The sequence below is a fragment of the Hemitrygon akajei genome, chromosome 30, assembly GCF_048418815.1.
Source record: "Hemitrygon akajei chromosome 30, sHemAka1.3, whole genome shotgun sequence".
In the NCBI taxonomy this organism is placed as follows: Eukaryota; Metazoa; Chordata; class Chondrichthyes; order Myliobatiformes; family Dasyatidae; genus Hemitrygon; species Hemitrygon akajei.
The window spans coordinates 21973235-21993241 of NC_133153.1; the positions used below are offsets into that span (position 1 = coordinate 21973235).

At 38.2% G+C, this 20007-nt stretch overlaps 1 protein-coding gene across 4 annotated transcripts in view; it reads right to left on the bottom strand.

The window, feature by feature from the left end:
- Positions 1-7993: 7993 nt before the first annotated feature.
- lrrc28 (leucine rich repeat containing 28) overlaps positions 7994-20007 on the bottom strand; it is an 85282-nt gene continuing 73268 nt past the window's right edge. For all 4 annotated transcript variants that reach the window (XM_073033085.1, XM_073033084.1, XM_073033087.1 and 1 more), the window contains 2 exons: positions 18247-18406; positions 7994-10508 (listed from right to left, as the gene is read on the bottom strand). In XM_073033085.1, the coding sequence (XP_072889186.1) occupies positions 10436-10508; positions 18247-18406 (233 nt within the window). In that variant the 3' untranslated portion in view covers positions 7994-10435. The remainder of the gene's footprint in view (positions 10509-18246; positions 18407-20007) is intronic.

Here is a 20007-nt window from a genome sequence, read left to right on the forward strand (position 1 = left end):
CAAATGTGATCAGATACTTGTTGCATGAAGAGTTCTTTAAAAATAAAACAAGGATGGTGAGTCCCAGGAGAGAGAGCACGTGGTCCATTAGTTCTGAAGGCTTAGCAGCACCAAGGCCAGATAAGGAGAGCAACTGTTTGAAGCACTCAGAGTTTGATAGCCCAAAAGTCTGTAAAAGGTGAGTTTTCAGCAATCGGTATTTATTGCGTCCGGACAGGTGCTCTAGTAGACTCACCACTCTCACAGCTGTGAAGCTTCCGAACGACACTACCACATGGGAGAATTTGGTGTTGTCAGCAGTGACTTCCTGCAGTGCGAGTTGGGCCTTGGCCTGTACAAACCAAGCAACGGCATTTTGCTCCCAGAACTTCAGGAGTTTCAAAGCGACTGGGTTGGCCATCATGTTCAATAACTCTGGAATCGTTGTCGAGCATCGGAGTCACCAATGTAGGCTTTCGCAAATTAAATGACGTGAGGTGCTTTATGTTTAAGGAAAACTGTAACAACTCATTTGCTGAACTCCAGAATACTGAACAGAAAGCATGGTAAGAATCCTTTACGCATTTACGTCGTTATGTCCGACCAGCCTCTTAAAGTGAACCCTAACTTAATGTCAATGGCTGTGAATTATGTACATTTCCACCAATTACGTTACCCTACACAATTACATTACCTCCTATACGTAATAAAGTGGCCACTGAGTGTATGTTTATGGTCTTCTGCTCACCACTGTTGTAACATGTGGTTATTTGAACTACTGTTGACTTCCTGTCTGCTTGATCCAGTCTGGTCATTCCTCTGACTTCTCTTATTAACAAACTGTTTTCATCCACAGAACTACCACTCACAGGATGATTTTTGTTTCCCTCCCACCATTTTCTGTAAACTCTGGAGAGTGATGTGCATGAAAATCCCAGGAGGTCAGCAGTTTCTGAGATATTCAAACCATCCCATCTGGCACCAACTATCATTCCATGGTTAAAGTCACTTAGATCACATTTCTTTGCTATTCTGATATTTGGTCAGAACGACAACTGTACCTCATGACCATGTCTGCATGCCTTTATACATTGTGTTGCTGCCACATGATTGGCTGAATGAATATTTGCATTAACGAGCAGATGTACATGTGTACCTAATAAAGTGGCCACCAAGTGTATGTGTTCTTCTGCCTTAATCTTTTTTTTGGCAACAGCGTATAATTGTTCCTAGCTCAAGAATGAATTCTTGCCATACTGTAACTGCAGATGGATGAACCTAAGAAGAATGATTTCATCGGATATATTAGAGATGACCAAATGCCAAATTAATGCTTGAAAATGGATAAGTCAGTGCCTTTTGAAGACTGTAAACATTCAACCTGGTGTTTTCTTCAAAAGAAAGCTGCAGCTTGGTGATAATGCTACAGTGAGCCAGAGCGAAGTTTGTTGATAAGTGAGCTTGTTGACCACACTGCTATAAGGGACTGTTTTTTGCGCATACATTATCTGTACATATCCTTCAATGCATTTATCTGGAGACATTACCTCACTTTTCTTGGGAGAATACGCTTTCACTCTTTAAAACAGTTGATGACATTGCTATTGTGCAAGCAGCTATTTGCTTTGAGGCAAAATCACATCCCCTCCTCCGCCTCATTTACTGGAGGTGATAATATGTGAACAGTAACTACCATTATTAAAATTACAGCCCGCATTCTTTTGTTTTCCAACTCTCCAACTTCCCTCACTGACTACATCAGTAGGATTCATGAACAGATTGTCATCACCTTAATGCTGGCCCATTCCCATCTGAGAAATTCTCTTTGTCCTACCCATCTCTCCCCCATGTTTAGCATGAATTTATTTTCTTCTCCCTAGTTCTGACAAAAGGTCTTCAACCCAAAACATGAGCTTTCTTTCTGTTTTCACAGATACTGCCTGATCTGCTGAGTGTTTCCAGCATCTTCAGTTTAATATACCACACTGCCCTGCACCCCAAATGTCCACAAATGCAGTTTGCTTTTTCTATTTTGCCTTACTATAAATAACGAAACATCCAACAACATTCTAGGACTAGTCTACCACCCTCATTACGGAAGCTGCAGAGGACAATGTCAAAGTCAAATTAAATTTATTATCAAAGCATATATATGTCACCATATACAACCCTGAGATTCATTTTCTTGTGTGCATACTCAATAAATCCTTAGAATAATATCCATTACAATCAATGAAAGACTGCATCAGTTTTGGCGTTCTACTAGTGTGCAATGTGGAGTTTCACCATCATCTTCTCAAGGGCAATTATGATAATGTAATGAATGAGTGATGCCCTCATCCTGAAAATGAGTATTCAGAGAAGTTGGGCCAGTTTTTCACTAATCTTTTTTGATTAATATGGGTTACATATAATAGTTGCTCTTATAAGTCAATAACCAAGTGGAAGCTACTGTCATGAGGGAAGCCCTAAACACCACCAGAGATGGAGGACCTCTTTTGCTGCACTAAATGCCAGCAGCATAATGGGCAGTAAGTTATAAGTCAATATAAAACAGATGCAAGATTTTTATCTATATAAAGTTTCATTTACATCAAATTTGACAAAATACCCCAAAACTTTAATACTATTTAAAAGTATTTATGAAGGTAGTTGCCTAGAAACTAATCCCATTTCAGACGTGTGAAATGTAACTGCATACTCAATTCTGCTTCTGAAGGTGGGTTTTAGGCAAGCGTATATATATTGTCATACTGTTTAATCTGTCTGGAAGACACACTAGCATCATGTCACCTCTCATTCAATGGGCCCCCCAATCTGCTAAATATAAAATATTTTAGAAACTGCTCAGATAATTGATGGCTGACAATTGGCAAGTTCCAAATTTAAAATGCATTAGAGTGGAGACTATCGGAAGGCTGAGAAGCTCAGAGCAAGGTGGCTGGCTCTAAAGGTGCAAGAGAGAACCAAAGCTGTAATCTTTATAAACAAGAATTTTTGATATTCAATAGGGAAAAATTTTCTTTCTGCAAACCAACAGATTCTGAGCATGTGAGAAATGAATCCTTTCCTTCATCAAGTCATTTAATTCTATTTTCTTTTGTCCTTTGATATTTTTTAAATACCTGTACTATAACTCTATGGATATTTTCCATTTATACTTATGACAGACAAACACAGAAAACCTACAGCACAATACAGGCCCTTCGACCCACAATGCTATGCCCAACATGTACTTTTTTATAATTTTATTCACATATTTTTGGTTTTATCTAATCTTTTCTGCTTTCAATCTATTTTACTGCATTTTCATGGTCAGTCTGTATCCCCTATCTGTTTAGTCTAATGTAGGCCATGTTCTTGGCTTCCTTTAATGGATCAGCTGGAGCCCGCAAGACTTGGCAGGAAAACCTTTACAATTGGCTAGAATACAGGTACAGAGAGGTGAAAGGAAATGTCCATATGAAAGATTGTCCTCACATTGTACATTGGTATTCTGGGTCATTCTGGCTGTAGTACACAGCAAATTCCAGACTAGGTGTGGACAGATTTGCCTAAAAAGCCTTCTTAAAACTAGCCACCACAGCAGCTTAAAAAAAGCACTCTATCCTAGGTCTGCCTGAGTTACGGGAATGGTCCAAAGTTGCAAGATGACCAATCACCTTAATCAATGCAATATTTAATATATAAATGTCCCATGAATATATAGTTAACCTAAGTTATAAAGTTCAAGACCCAAGTTTTGAGATTGTTTAATGTCATTTCTAGTACACAAATTTAAAGGAGAACAGCATAATTGTTACTCTAGATCTGATGCAGCACAAAGAAAAACACAAGAAGGAAAATAACACAATAACAAGAGGCACGCTGATTTTATTTCCATTAAGTGATGCTAGACACTGGAGTGCCTGACAAGAAATGATAACGTAGTGGTGATGGGTTAGTGGGTGAAGGTGTTGATCAGCCTTACTGCTTGGGGAAATGATTATTTTTGAGTCTGGTGGTCCTGGTGTGGATGCTACATGTATGGTACCTAAAACCATAGCTTATACTGGAAGAAGGGAGGAAATCAAGAAATCACTATGAAAGAAACTAACCATTTGTACATTGTTAAAAATAATAGTAATGTTGCTTACATGGTACAGTTGAAAATAGAATCAAAACAACTAGTTCCATCATCATTCAGATTACGGTAACTATAATGATAGCTTTGAATGAAATTGCAGCATAACTAAACAAAATAAGGGAACAAGAATTGTAGAGCAATTATCTGACCAGCTCTGCCAGTTTTCTTACTAGATGGCAGAATTGCCACAATATGAGGATTACAAGATAATAATGTAAATTTGAAGCACACATCATTCAAATAATCAAATATAGTAACGGCATATTCATAATGAAGTGAAGTGATAAATTTACATGTAATAAGTGTGCACCATAAATCTTACATGTGATTTCAAATGCGAGGCTTGAACTTGGAAAGCCAAAAACGAAGTACATTTCATCAAATCCAAGAATTCCTTCACTTGCGATCCTGCCCCACATCTGATGCACACCCCAATATGTTGTGCACGTGTATGCAATTGAGAGGGGGGGAAATGAAGTTTAAAAACTGAACACTGCACACTGTAACTTTGTTCGGTTCTCCTAAGTGTTTTTGGGAAGCGGACAAGGGGAAATGTATACATCTTACTTGTGTCATTATGACCCAGAAGAAGATCATTTGATCCCCAGGGTCCATGCTTGCTCCATGCAAAACAATCCCGCCAGTCCCATTTCTCTTCTTTCTCTAATATTTTTTTCTTTACACGCCCAACAACTCCTCTTTAGTACTTCAGAAACTCATCTACGCATGTGGTATTTTATCATGGCAATTTACCCACCAGAACATTTTTGAGATGTGGGAGGAAACTGGAACACACTGGGTAATGCACAACACATTAGAGTTATGTGGTAGGAACACTGACTGCTACACCATTGTGCAGTTACTTTTACTATTCCAGGTGACGGCGAGTTTTAAATAAACATACAAAATGCCAGAGGAACTCGGAAGGCCAGGAAAAGAGTAAACAGTCATTTCAGGCTGAGACCCTTTTCCATAGATGCTGTCTGACCTGCTGAGTTCCTCCAGCATTTTGTGTGTGTTGCTATGGATTTCCGGCATCTGCAGATTTTTTTTGTGGTCTTAAATAGTCATCCTTAATTGAAGCATCTTGGCTGGTAATACATGAAAGTATATGTTAAAACACTACATTCCTGTTGGTTGTAACTTGATATATTTAAATGAGGCAATTCAAGAGGTACAGACTACCTCACACACACACCCCCCCCCCAAAAAAGTTGATTTTGTTCAACTGGATAATGAAAAATCCACAGAATTTTGTATCAAATCACAAGCAGTAGGTTAGGTAGACAGAACCAAACCAAGCTGATGGATCCTACAATAATGATACTTATTGGTGAGCTTCTGGTTGTGTGCAAAATTTTACTCATATGAAAGTAGTTATTGTAATCATGCAAAAAGAAAGAAGATTTAGGTGCTGCTCAACTGTTGCTATTGTTGGATTGTGGTCATTTCACTACTGCCAAAACGTGTGCTGTTGCTAGTAAAGTACTGAAACTGGAACAAGAACACAATCTTTTAAAAATGCCAAGTAACTGATCTATTCCACATGCTATAAAAGGAGCCCTACTCTCAAATTTTTACTGCACCACTATTCCATTGAAATGTTTACATTCTCAGATCATTCTGGGAAGAGGAATCAATGACTATAAGGCACCAAGAGATTAATTCTCAATTCTACACCAACATAAAAGCCATGGAGCTATTTCTATTTATTATGCCAATAATTGGGCTAAGTAAAAGTAGGCTGTTGTTCTTTTCAAGCTGTGAAAAGAGAGGAGTAGGCTCAAGGTGAAGTCTAATTCATTGAGTGCTGCAGATCTATAAATCTTTCCAAGAGAAATACCTCAAGATTAACAGTTCTTTTCATCAGTGATAATTTGGAAGCAGAGACAGTTTGGCACTTTCCACTCAATGGGCCTGGAGTGCACAAGCCATATTTCTATATTCAGATCCCTGACCAGAGAATTCCATTCAAAATATCTCACCTCGACTATCTTGGCTAGCATTAAGGAATGTGAAAGCAGATAATGGAGGCTTAATGCACACTTAAGATTCTTTGCAACCACCAAGTGTAAATGACATTTTCAAGGAATACAGCATATTGTATTATGTAATGACTATGAGCAAGCCGCTAATGGATGATGAACTAACCTCCCAATCAATGAAGTGGTGAACAAGACAGATCTGTCATGAGATCTGTCATGACTTGGGCAAATGCCTTTACAGCTGCTTCGATAGGTAAATAAAAACTGGTCAAAACACAAAGTATAAAATACATTTGGAAAACTACATTGTATAATATCTCATGATTTTTCTGGTCAAATTTTCAGTACTTTCAGCATTCATATTGAATGATTTCTCATACAAATGGAAGTTTTTAGGTTGTTCCTTTTCCTGTAAAAATGGATCAGATAGCGCTGCTAGACAAAGAATTTTCACACATGAAAGAGCCTCATCTGTTAGAGATGGATGGCATGCAGTACAATTAAGATTTTTCTCTATGTGCTACACAAATATACAGTATACAAACAACTAAAATTCTAACAGTCAATTGAAGTGAGGAATGATTTTTAAAAAAGGCTTATTTATACAGAAATTTACAAACAAAATAAAGAGTAGGCCATTCAAGTGTTAAACCTGCTTTGCAATAAAATCATGACAATAAAATCTGCAACTTTCCTGCACTGAATCCCATTTCCCTCAGTACTTTCAGCATCTAAAATTCAATGCTCTTTTAAATATGTTGAAGTACAGATCTCTTGGGCAGAGAATTCCAAAGTTCTCTTCTTGCGACTACCATCGGGCAAGAAATACAGGAGCCTTAGCTCCCCACCACCAAGTTCAGGAACAACTATTACCCTAAAATCATCAGGTTCCTAAACCAGTGTGGATAACTTAACTCACTTCAACTCTGAACTGACGCCACAACCTATAGACTCACTTTCAAGTACTGTACAACTTATGTTCACAGTATTATTAATTCACTTTTTTTTTTGCAAAATTTGTCAGTTGCACATTAGTTGATAGTCAGTCTTTACGTACAGTTTTTCATAAGTTCCCTTATATTCCTTTATTTTCTTGTAAATGCCTGCAAGAAAACAAATCTCAAGGAAGTATACGGTGAAATAGACTACTTTGATTATAAATTCAGTTTGAACTTTTAAAGGATGACTGTCCTCCATCAAGACATTTCGTCTCATTTCAAAACTGATGACCGGGAGTGACTTAGATCACCAAAATTGGAGACAAGGAAGAGAAATTCACATTCATAGAGTCTGATGTTAAGGAAAACGGGCTTAAAATTTTAAAAAAAAATAACAAGGGAAGGCATTTCCTCCCAGACCTAAACCCAGTATTGGACCTAAACCCAGAGCTGACATTTGAGTAGTCATGCCAAGAATTTAGAAGCAGCTCCAATTACCTAGGATCCCATGGGCTGTACTTAGAACTTTTTAAAGAAGCAGACCAAGTCAGCAGCAGAACTTTGGTGTAAATCCAGTGACTAGCCAATTCAAAAAGGAACTGAAACCAATTTTCATCATTTTTATTCAGACATACTGTACATTGAAGCATGGGTATAAGAAAACAATGCTGTCGTTGAACACTGTTTGCTTAAACAATTACTCCTTCATATTTTGAAGAAAAGTAATTTTATTTACCGTAGATTCCGGACTACAGAGCGCACCTGATTAAAAGCCGCTGGCTCTAATTTTAGAAATAAAATCAATTTTTTACTTGTAAAGGCCGCACCGGATTTTAGGCCGCACCGGATTTTCGGCCGCACCGGATTTTCGGCCGCAGGTGTCCCACGTTGTAATATGAGATATTTACACAGAAAGATATTACACGTGAGGATTTTTTAACTTTTAATTAAATCCATATGGTAACAAAAACAAATACATATTGCAAATGCTTTTTTTCGAACCGTGCCCGTAACGCGGCTACTTTTAAATATACGTTGCGTATACTTCTTTACTGAACAACATTCCAATATCTCCTAACGACTGGTAAAAAATATATATACTGCAGCCTACCAGGAAAAGTTATTGATCGCCTTTAACTTAAAAGCAGCGTTTTCGCTCCGCCGCTCCCCCCCTCCTTTCCGTTTATCGCAAACTGGTATCCCACAAGACGCGGCGAAACCGGGTGTGACGTCATAGCATCCCGCGATGTAGTACAGAAAACAAATATAGTTAAAACTCTTCTAACTTTAACTAGAAAATGAATTACTAAGCGAAAATATTATAAACTAAATAATTGCCATAAAGGCAGCACAATGCTTTTCTTCGAGTGTTTTCCATGTTGATGAGGGTGAGTACAAATGACTGATTTACAATAATTTAATTGTGAAAGTGCGCTTGATTTATCGTACAATTTCATTGGACCTCTGTGAACTACTCATCAATTTTATTGGTCTACTGTTACGAGGCAAAATGTTTACGAGGCGGCATGAAAAAAAATAATGCATTAGCCGCTCCGTATTAAAGGCCGCAAAGTTCAAAGCAGTTCAAAATGTGGGAAAAAAGTAGCGGCTTAAAATCCGGAATCTACGGTAATACCTGAGTTTTCCCTTAGACTAAGGATTGCCTTCTCTGAGGGCTATCACCTTGTCATGGTGGAGATCCTGAGAGCAAGTCTGGAGTTTAGCTATTTGGAGCTTAGCTCCTGGTAGGGTCCCTCATGGCGGTAAGGTCAAGGGGGAGGTTCCAGACAGAATGATCAGCCAAGACCTCAGTGGTGGAGCTGGCAGCAGCAGTGAAGAGCTCTCCAAGCCACTGGACCTCAATACCAATCAGTCAGGAACTGTGTGGTGACAGCCACATTAAACAAAGTCACACAGAGGCATTCTGCATGAAAGGAAATTCATCCTAACATTCTGGTTATGTGGATATCTATTCAACCTTCACAGCCAACTGAGCTCCCACCAAAAGACAACCCCTTTCAAGAACGTCGTACTTGATTCGAGTGCTCGGACTACTACTTAGACCAATCCTCCTTAAATAATTCTTAAATTTCACATAATGAACTCGTAAATTATGTCAGGGGCAAGAAAAGGCAATTCAATCCTTTGACATTATATCATCAAAATCTAGTAATCTTGGTCATTAATTTTTCAACGCAGCAGGTTAACAATTGCCACCCATGTCTGATTTTTAAAACTCTCTTCACAGGTCAAAACTTGTGCCCTTTCTTTTGCTACTGTTAATGAAATCAATTTACTTTGTGTACATGATGCATCAAACCAACAACCAATAATCTGTACAGCTTTATAATGCATGCCACTCAGATCTCCCATTCCCCACAAATGTCACGTACAAGCAGCAAATGGCACATGAACAGGTTTCTACAATGTAGTAACCTTACAAAGAGACAACTGCGTTTGTAAATAGTAACAGCTAAAATATAAACCATGAAGTATGTAAGTATAAGATAATGCCATATCTTTAAGGTTTAGTTATTCAAACAGAATTACTGAAAGCTGTTTTTAAATGACCCTTCAATCTACCCATGGTTCCAAAATTATTACAGACAGGTTGTAATAATGATCTTATAACAGCTGTAATAATGTGTTAAAGCCTATTGGATAAAGGAAATTCACCTTTACAGAATTCACAAATCACTAACCAAAATATTTGCGTTGAGGAAGGAAAATCACGCTCATGAAAATTACATGATAAGAAAGGAAATAAATAAACAATTTTTTAAATTTATGTTTCTTAGAGCAAGTGCAGATTTCGCTACTTCGCTTTACAGAGAATTGTGGTACAGACTATTTACTATAAATTCAGCCCCTGTAATGCAGGGTACTCCATACTGTACAATTTGCTCATAACTGCTTCATGATCTATTTTATTTGAGAATCTAATTGTGGTATATAATCAGATATGAAGTAATTCCTAGGTTTTAATAACAGAGGAAATTATGGAGAAAGTCATTCAAATTCTGTAATTAACCACTTCAAACAAAGTTAGCTTTATCCTTCATTTCTTTAAGCCAAACTGGTATTCATTTATTTGTTTGCACATTGTCGCCTGGTACTTAAATTATTCATTAACTTACAGAAGACAGAGTCTCAAACCATCTTGATGTCTAATTATGACAGTAACTTTCATTAATATTAAGAATTTGCACAACTGTGTGGAAATGTAATAGTTATTAGTACAAATTGAAAAGTATTATCATTTTTGCAGACCATCTCCCAAAAAATTTGGCACAGATTTTTGCAAATCATAAGGGTCTTACTGACAAACTGTGCTCATCACAGAGAGTTTCACCCAGGAATGTCTCTTCCAAGTGCTGGCAGTAATTCATTCCTCATTATGAGGTCTATCATCTGAGCAAGTCAAAAAGCTGTAGACATTTGACGGAGCAGCAGTATGCTACAAAGCTCATTTTTGTTCTCCTGTGAAAACAGAATTTATAACCGTTACTCATCAGATACATTTTGAAGGATAAAATAAGGTTCAATTTTCCTTAAGCAGTTATGGTTACAATCAGGATTTATTTTTACTTAAAATGTACTTTTTCCTCAAGTTCAACCTCCCTATCTTCAGGAGAATTTATTTTTAGATAGCATAGATTTTTGACCACATTTTGTTTTAGCTTATATGAATTATGCCTACATTTCAAAAGCATTTTTTGAGAACTTCTGTACTCAATAATATTTGCTTTGGCTACATTTTCAGCAAATGAATAGAAATTAGAAATAAATCTCATGAATGTAACTATAAACCTCTTCAGAACTGATAACTATTATAACCTAACTACTGGTAGGTATCCACCTATCTACTATCTACCAAGCTAATAAAGATGCTTATACAAGTGACCTCAGCATTCTGAGAGAGTAAAATTAAAAGCCAATGTATGTAACTCAGGTTTGATCTAATAGCTATTACTTGGAAAGGCAGATTACATGTTAAAATTCTGAAAGGCTTTTGAAATTAAACTCAAAGGGTCAACAGCAATCTACAGTATTAATGTTCATACTTAAACTACTCAAATATAGGAGAGGCTTTGGAGGTTGTAATATCACACTCATGCTTTTAGAACAGAAAAGCTCAGAAATTTGGAAAGCATAATGAATTCTTGAAAATCTTAACATCACCATGATCAAGAGGAATACAAAACAGTGACATTATGAAATATTCTATACCTTTTAAATCTTGGCTCAGATTTTGGTCACTCTAGAGACATTCTCATATCATTTAAAGTAACATATATGACATACAATTTAAACTAACACATATGAATAATCAGGAGTTTGAGGTTATACACAGGAAAATCACAGACAGTTGTAAGAATAATAGGGGTGTAATAATGGGCAATTTTAACTTCCATAACATTGATTGAGAGGGACTGCCATAACGCTTAAGGGATTAGATGGGACCGAATTTACTAAGTGTGTCCAGGAAGGTTTTTCTGAAGCAATATGTAGATTCTTGACTAGAGAAAATGTTGCACTCAACCTCCGGACTAGCAAATGAAGCTGGATAAGTTACTGATGTGTTAGTCAGGAGGACTTTGGGACCAGTAACCATAGTTATCTTTGTCTCAAGATAGTAATAGAAGACAACGTGACGGGTCCTCAAGTTTGAATCCTTAATTGGAGGAAAGAACATTTCAATGGCTTTATGCAGTAATCTCAAAAGTCGATTGGGAGAGGCTGTATGCAGGTATGACAAGTGTTTTTATTTAATAAAGTGAGATAGGAACAGCTGAAAGTCACTGTGTTCTTGAATGAAGGCAATGCTGGTAAGATTAGGAAACCTTGGTTGAAGAGGGTCTGGCCAAGAAAAAGGGATTCTCTTGATCCTAACTCATATACCTATAAATCAGGCATAGAACTTAGGATCAACAGAATCCCTTTAATAGTAAAAGGGATGTAGAACTATACTTGAGGAAATTAGGAAGACAAAAAGAGCACATGAGATATCCTTGGCAATGAGATAAAGGAGAATCATAAGGATTCTCTCAGTATATTAAAGAGTATAAGGACAGCAGGGAGGAAGTGGGTCCCTTTGAGGGTTATCGTGGTAATCTACACGTAGAGGTACAGGAAATGGGCAAGGTCTTAAATGGATACTTCTCATATTGTGGAGAAGGACATGGAAACCAGTGAGTTCAGGGAAAGCAACAGTGATATTCTGGAGCATATCAACATTAAGACCAAGGAGGTGCCGGCAGTCCTAAAAAGTATAAAAGGTGGATAAGTCCCTGTGTCCTGATCAAGTGCATCCTAGGATGTTTGGGAAGTAAGGGAGAAGCTTACAAGGGCCTTGGCAGAGATTTTTGTTACTTTGTCAGCTACAGGTGAGGTACTGGAAGACTGGAGGATGGTTAATGTTGTACCTTTATTTAAGAAAGGCAACATACATAGGCCTGAGGACTAAAGACTAGTGAGCTTGGTATCAGTGATAGGAAAGTTATTTGGGAAGGGACTGTGACAGACTTGATTTGTTGCATATGAATCAGAAACAGGTTTAATATCACTGGCATATGTCACAAAATTTGTTAACTTTGCAGTAAAGCAGTACAATGCAATACATGATAAAGATAGAATAAACTGAATTACAGTAAGTAGTGCAAAAGCAGAAATTTTAAAAGAAGTAGTGAGGTAGTGTTCATGGGTTTATAAATCCAAGAGTACATGGATAGTCAGCATGACTTTGGGATTATCATGTTTTATGAATTTGATTTGAGGTTTTATTTGAAGTGACAAGAGACTGATGAGGGCAGGGTAGTAGGGTAATGGCCTTTAGCAAGGCTTTTCACATGGAACCGCATGGTAGACTGGTACAGAGGTTAGAACACATGGGATCTACAATGAATTAGCCAACTGGATACAAAACTGACTAAGTGGTAGGAGGCAAAGGGTGGTAATGGAGGGTTGTTTTTTCAGACTGCAGGTCTTTGATTGGTGGTGTGTTGCAAGTATTGATGCTGTGGTTCCTTGTTATTCATCATATATATCAAAAATTGGCTAAGAGTGTTGCTGTCATGATTGGTACGATTGCAGATGATGGCAAACTTAGAAACAGATTGGACAGTGAAGAGAACTGTTTACACTTACAATGGGATATTTTTCAGCTGGGAAAGTGGACAAACGATTGGAGTATGGAAGTGCAAATGATGTATTTTGGGAAATTAAAACAGGGTAGAACATACATAGTGAATGGCAGGTACCTGGCATGTTTTGATCTAGGCAAAAAGATCTAGGCATATGAGTACAGAGTTCCTTGAAAGTGCAACAAATACATATAATATTGGATCACTTTTCTCAATAAATAAATGAACAAGTATGATGTTTTTTTGTATTATTTATTTAATCAGCTTCTCTTTATCTAGTTTCAGGACTAGTGTGAAGATCTGATTACATTTTAGCTCATTTATGCAGAAATAGAGAAAATTCTACAGGGTTCACAAACTTTCTAGCACCACTGTAAATACTAGTGCTCTTTTGTGGTTTGGTATGGAACTGAAAGTCTCGAAATTTTTCTGAAAACAAGAATTTGGATGATGACCCAGAGTAAGCGTTACATCCGCCATACAATGCAACATTTTGAGTCAATACTGCAATTTTCTTAGAAAGACCATAGGAAATATATTTTGTGTGGTATCTTATCATCCATATCAAAAAACAGTTCCTTAAGGTTGGTGTAGCCAGGTGGGTGGGGGGAGGAAGAGGGGGTAGTGGGAATAAGCTCCCACTACCTATTAAGTGTTCCCAATAGCGTACATCTCAAAAAGCCTCTAAGAACCAAGTCCAACACCTGGTCTTTGTGTGTGGCTTAGCTACTAAGCCCAGTGAATTCATTTCTACTGACAGGAGAAGGAGCAAAAGCAGGTTACTGGCACCTTAAACACAAGTTGTTCCGGGCAGATGGGGTTCTTCAGCCATGGTTTGCTGCAAACCTAGGAGAAGGATAACTCTGATCTCAAACCTCCACTGCCTTACAGCTATACCCATTCAAGAAGGCGGCTTCGGGAGTAAACCCAGAGGAAGACTCTGGAGCTGGAGTCCCTAAGGCAACCCTTGGTTAAGTTCAATGCGGACTGGTAACTCCTGCAACGCTGCTGGTGCAAAACTCTATCAGGCTTTGCCGTCCCTTAGGATTCATCAGCTACAAGGAGGGGGGAGCCTGCTGCATGGCCAACAGGTTGCCCTCCATATTGTACTGCCCTGGCCTGCAGACTGGCTTCTGTATCACATGCTAGAATGCAAATCCATGGTCGACCCTGAGAGGCCCTCCTATCAAAAATCCCAAAGCATTTTTCAAAAAAATTAATCACTGAATGAAGGAATTGTTCATCTGTTCTTACTGAAGTTATTTGTTGGATGTGGTCATGACACTCGTTCTGAAATTGAGGTACGAGATCCATTTGAACCACAGACATAGATGAAACAGGTGTTGCATTAATATCTAATAGAACTGATTACACCTATGAAACTACAGATACTCTCACGGAGGAATATCAGTACAGGCTATACGTCCATGTCCTAATGCTGGCCTGTGCACTGAGTATCGAGAGTTAGGAAAGAGACTGAAAGGCAGGACCTCAAAGGAAGTAATCTCTGGATTACTCCCAGTGCCACCTGATAGTCAGGGTCGGAATAGGAAGATAGAATAGATGAATGTGTGCTTGAGAAATTGGTGCAGGGGGCAGGGTTTCAGGTTGTTGGATCATTGGAACCTCTTTTGGGGCAGGGGGTGACCTGAATAAGACAGGTTACACCCTGACTGGAAGGGAACCAAAATCCTGGCTGGGAAGTTTGCTAACGCTGTTTGTGAGAGTTTAAACTTACTTTGGCAGAGAGCAGGAACCCCAGGACACAAGGTCAGGAAATGGAGGGATTGAAAGGAAGGTAGAGGTCATGACTAGCAAGAACAGGTAAGGAGCAAGGTAATAGAAAGTATGGGACAGAGAGTTTCAAGTGTGTGTATTTTATTGCTAGGAGTACATGGCTAAGAGTGGTGCACTTAAGAGCGTGGATCAGTACAAGAAACTATAATGTTGTGACCATAACAGACAATTGGTTGAGAGAGGGATAGGAATGGATGTCTAATTTTCTAGGGTTTCAACATTTTAGAAAAGATTAAAATAAAGGAGGCAAAAGAGTCAGGAGAGTTGTACTTTTAATCAGGGACAATATCATTGCTGTGCTCAAAAGGGACATAATGGAGGGCTTGTCCTACGAGTCTATATGGGTTCAACTCAAAAATAAGAAAGATGCAATCATGCAAATTAGATTATAATATAACCCCCGCCCCCCACCTATATACATCTATATACAAACTATAGCCAGCAGGACCTTGAGGAAGAGCTATGCATGCAGGTTAGGGAAAGGTGACAATGCTCCCACTAATTTGTAATGACCAGTGTGCAGAAAACTCTTGAGCTGTACAATTTTTTTGCCCACTGATAACAACATGTGCACACTGAAGAACTTATTCAATAAATAAGCCAGCTCTAAAATCTGCAGACAAATCATCACAAACTCCACGTTGTCAACACTGCCCGCAGCAGAAAAGGAAATGAGATTGTGTAAGATTGTGAAATATACTTAACATGCCACTGAGGTAGAGGGAGACAATCTTTTGTGTGCAGTTTAAATTCTTCTGTATGCTAGTAGCAAAAGATGTGTGCACACACACCTTAGAGAGAATATTGGGTATAAGAGCAACCGGGTTGTTGCAATGGGTGTCTTCAACTTCTCTAATGTAGACTGAGACATCCTAAGTGCAAAAGGTTTAGGTGGATTAGAACTTCTTAGGTGTATCCAGGAGGGTTTCATAAATCAGTATGTACATAGTCAACACAGGAGCCTTACTGGACTTAGTGTTGGGTATTAAGCCTGGACAGGTGACTGACATATCTGTGGGAGAACTATTAGAGAACAATGATCACAACTCCTTAGGTTCTAAGATAGCTATAGATAAGGATAAGGACTTCTTACGAGAGTATTAAATTGGAGCAGGGCAAACTATCAGAGTATTAGGCAAGAGACTTAATTGGTATCAACTGTTTTTGGACAACTTTCATATGACACGTGGAGGGTGTTCAAAGACCAACTGCACAGGGCACAGGAGAGATATTGTATGTTCCAGTAAGGAGAAAGGACAAAAATAGCAAGGTAAGGGAACCTTGGATGCTGAGAAGTTATGGATTTAGTCAAGAAGAAAAAGGAATTATACGTAAGATTTAGAAAGCTTAGGGAATTAAGGGAATTAGGAAAGCCAGGAGGAGTCAACAAAAAAAGTCCTTGGTAAGTAAGACTGAAGAGAATCCCAAGGCTTTTGTCATGTAAGTCAAGAGCAAGAGGATAACTAGGGAGAAGGTAAGACCACTGAAGGATAAAGAAGGGAATATGTGCTTGATGGTGTAAGGTGTGGGTGAGGTCCTAACTGAGTAGGAATAGTCAATATGGTTTGGTGAAGTGCAGGTCATGCCTGGTGAGTCTGATCGAAATCTTTGAGGAAGTGACAAAACAAGTTGATTAAGGCAGAGCAATGGATATGGTGTATATGGATTTTAATAAGGAATTTGACAAGGTTCCCATGGCAGGCTCATTTAGAAAGTCAGGAGGGATGGAATCCAAGAAAACCTGGCACCTGGCTGCATAGGTTTAGAATTGGATTGCCCATAGAAGACACGGTGGGAGTAGATGGAGTGTATCCTGCATGGAATTCAGCAATTCTGCATGGAATATGGTGACCAGTCATGCTCCGGGGGGGGGGGGGGGGGCTGTTCTGGGACCCCTTCTCTTTGATATTTTTAGAAATTAATTGAATGAGGTATTGGAAAAAAGTAGGTTAGTAAGTTCACAGACGTCAGTATGGTTGGTAGAGTTGTGGATAATGTAGAAGGATGTCATGGGTTACAATGGGACATTGATAGGATACAGAGCTGGGCTGAGAAGTGGCAGATGGAGTTCAATCCAGAGAAGAGTGACACTATCATTTTGGAAGGTAGAACTTGAAGGCAGAATACAGGGATACATGACAGTTTGGAGGCACAAAAGGATCTTGGGATCCGCCTCCATAGACCGTCAAAGTTGCAGCACAATTTGATAGGATGGTTAAGAAGGTATATAGTGGTCTGGCCTTTATTAGTCAGGAGACTGAGTTCAAGATCCATAAGGTAATGCTGCAATTGGATAAACCTCTGGTTAGAACACATTTGGAGTATTGTGCTCAGTTCTGATTGCTTCATGATAGGAAGGAAGGGGAATTTTTAGAAAGGGTTCAGAGAACATTTACCAGCATGTTGTTCTGATCAGAGAGCATGACATTTGAGGATAGGATGAACAAGTTCGGGTTTTTTCTCTTTGGAGGCAAGGAGGATGACAGGTGACAGGAGGAAGCACAGATGAAGTGAACAGCTAGAAACTTTTTCCCAGGTCAGGAATGCATTTATAGTGAGAGAGAGTTAAGTTCAAAGGAGATGTGTGGGGCAGGTTTTTTTTATTGGTGTGTGCCTGGAATGTGATGCCAGTGGGGGGTGGTGGTGGAGGCAAATATGACAGAGGCATTAAATAAATAGGTACATGAATGTGCAGGAAATGGAAGGATGTGAACACTTCGTAGGCAGAAGGGATTAGTTTAGTTGGGCGTTTGATTACTAATTTAGTTAGTTTGATACCACATCCTGGGCTTAAAGGCCTGTTCTTGTGCTGTACTCTTCTACGTTCTATGACCTACTGCCTTTTGAGAAAGACTTTTAAACAACCATGACTACTCAGTTACGCAGACATAAGTAAATAGTGAATGTTCAACTAGATTCTGAAACAATGGGGAATGTTTCATGAAGACAACACACAATTACTGTGCTCAAACTTTCATGACAGAGAGAATCTTAATTATCTTAAGGGAAGCTCCAAGTACATGGTTTAAATTCCATTAGGATATTAAACATAATTAATGCAAAAATTACTAAAATATTCCTCAGTAGCAAGAATGTGCAAAATTTGATTTCGGTAAGTTAATATAAAAATATGCAACTGTTTTGCCTTTGTTGCAATTTAATACACTCACTTCTCAATCAACTAAAAAATATGCACTTTCCTTTGGGTACTGATATTTTTCATTTCAGCAAAAATCTCAATGGATATTTGAAATACAATAATTTTTTTCTATAATTACCCATTATACAAGGCAGCCATAGGGGTCTCCATCAGAGGATAACACTTAGGATAGACAATGGTAAACATTGGCTTGCTGCAGTGATGACAGTGTCCCAGTGGGTAGAATAGTAACTTGTACAGATTCCTAGGTAATGAGATTGGGGACAAGATTTCCAGACCTAGAGAAGAACATAACATTGTAAATTTCTTTGCAATTATCATCCTATTTAATGAAGCTTGATTTTTGTAAATTTATGCAGCAGCTGTACAAACACCACAGTCTGAATCCAGACTTGCACAGCAATTGCAATACAGGTAAAGAAATAGCTTCAATTGCTGTACATGTTATGTTACAGATAGTATTATTACTGGTAGTGTACTATATAGATATTAACAAGCCCTGATATTTTCTTTTACTTATTCTCCCTAGATCAGATGTCATAACACAAACCACTTTATTAGATCAGAGGAAAAGTCAATAAACTCTGACATCCACCAAATCTGATCACTGGAGTAATATGATTTACTGTATCTCAGTTCCTCCTTCCAAATTTTGTTTCCCATTTGGTAAAGAATGCAATTTCTGATCAGAGTCCATCTTTATAAAATGAGGACAAAAGATATACAGAGTGGGGAGCTGTACAACCCTTCCCCATGTCTGATCACTCTGTAACTCATGCTTCAACATCAATACACAAGAGCATTGCACAATTCTCTGAAATTCAGCAGTTGGATGAAGCTGTGAACTCTATGAACTCAAAAGATGGTAAAAGTAGAAAATTATATGCAATTTTCTTCTACACTTATTCTTAACCAATCAAAAACAATTTGAATATATTTGTAAGTCAATTAGAAAACTGGAATTACATTAGGTGTCTTTTACACTTAGGAGTCAAACAACCAAGACCTTGCTACTAAAAGTTTAAACATTTGTTTTTTTTATTAGCAGCTTGAAGAAATTAAATTTGGCCCATTCTGTTTTCTGCATATATTTCATTTAGAATTAAGACAAAGCAATCTGTTTGATTGGCACTCGATTCTCTACTGCCTCCATCACTGACACATGGCGGATGTGTCTGCAGCATTTAAAAGCACTGTAGCTATCCACCTATGAAACTTCAGGAGTCTCTCAAACTCTGCCACCCAGTAGGTGCAAGGGAACAGCCAGTACAAGAGGTGCATGGCAACAGCACCATCTATTAGACCTCTTCTGTCACACATCACCCTGAGAGATAATATCACCTGACTTTCATCATCACTAGATCTAAATCTTCAGACTCCTTAGCCCCAGTCACAACAAGGATGGCTCACCATTAACTTCTCAAAAACAATAATAGCTGGGCTATAAATACTGGCTTCGCCAGCAATATCCACATCCTGTAAATACACAAACAAGTGTTCTGTTCATACACAGAAATTAAGAAATCAATATGACAGACAATATTTATCACATATGAATAGAAAATACATAATATAATTAGTATATTAAAAATACATCTAATCTATGACAATCTATTCTAATTATCGCAATTCACTTGTCACATTATTTAATGGAAACTTTTACTTCCTACATAAAATAAGGAAAAAGGGAAATGATTGGATAAATATAGAATAATAAAATCATAGGGTAGTGAATCGGTGGAATTCATTGCTACAGATGGCTGTAGAGGCAAAGTCACTGGGCGCCACGGTAGCGTAGTGATTACCCAAATGCTATTACAGCACAGGGCTTCAAAGTTCAGAGTTGAAATTATCTGGCGCCCTCTGTAAAGAGTCTGTT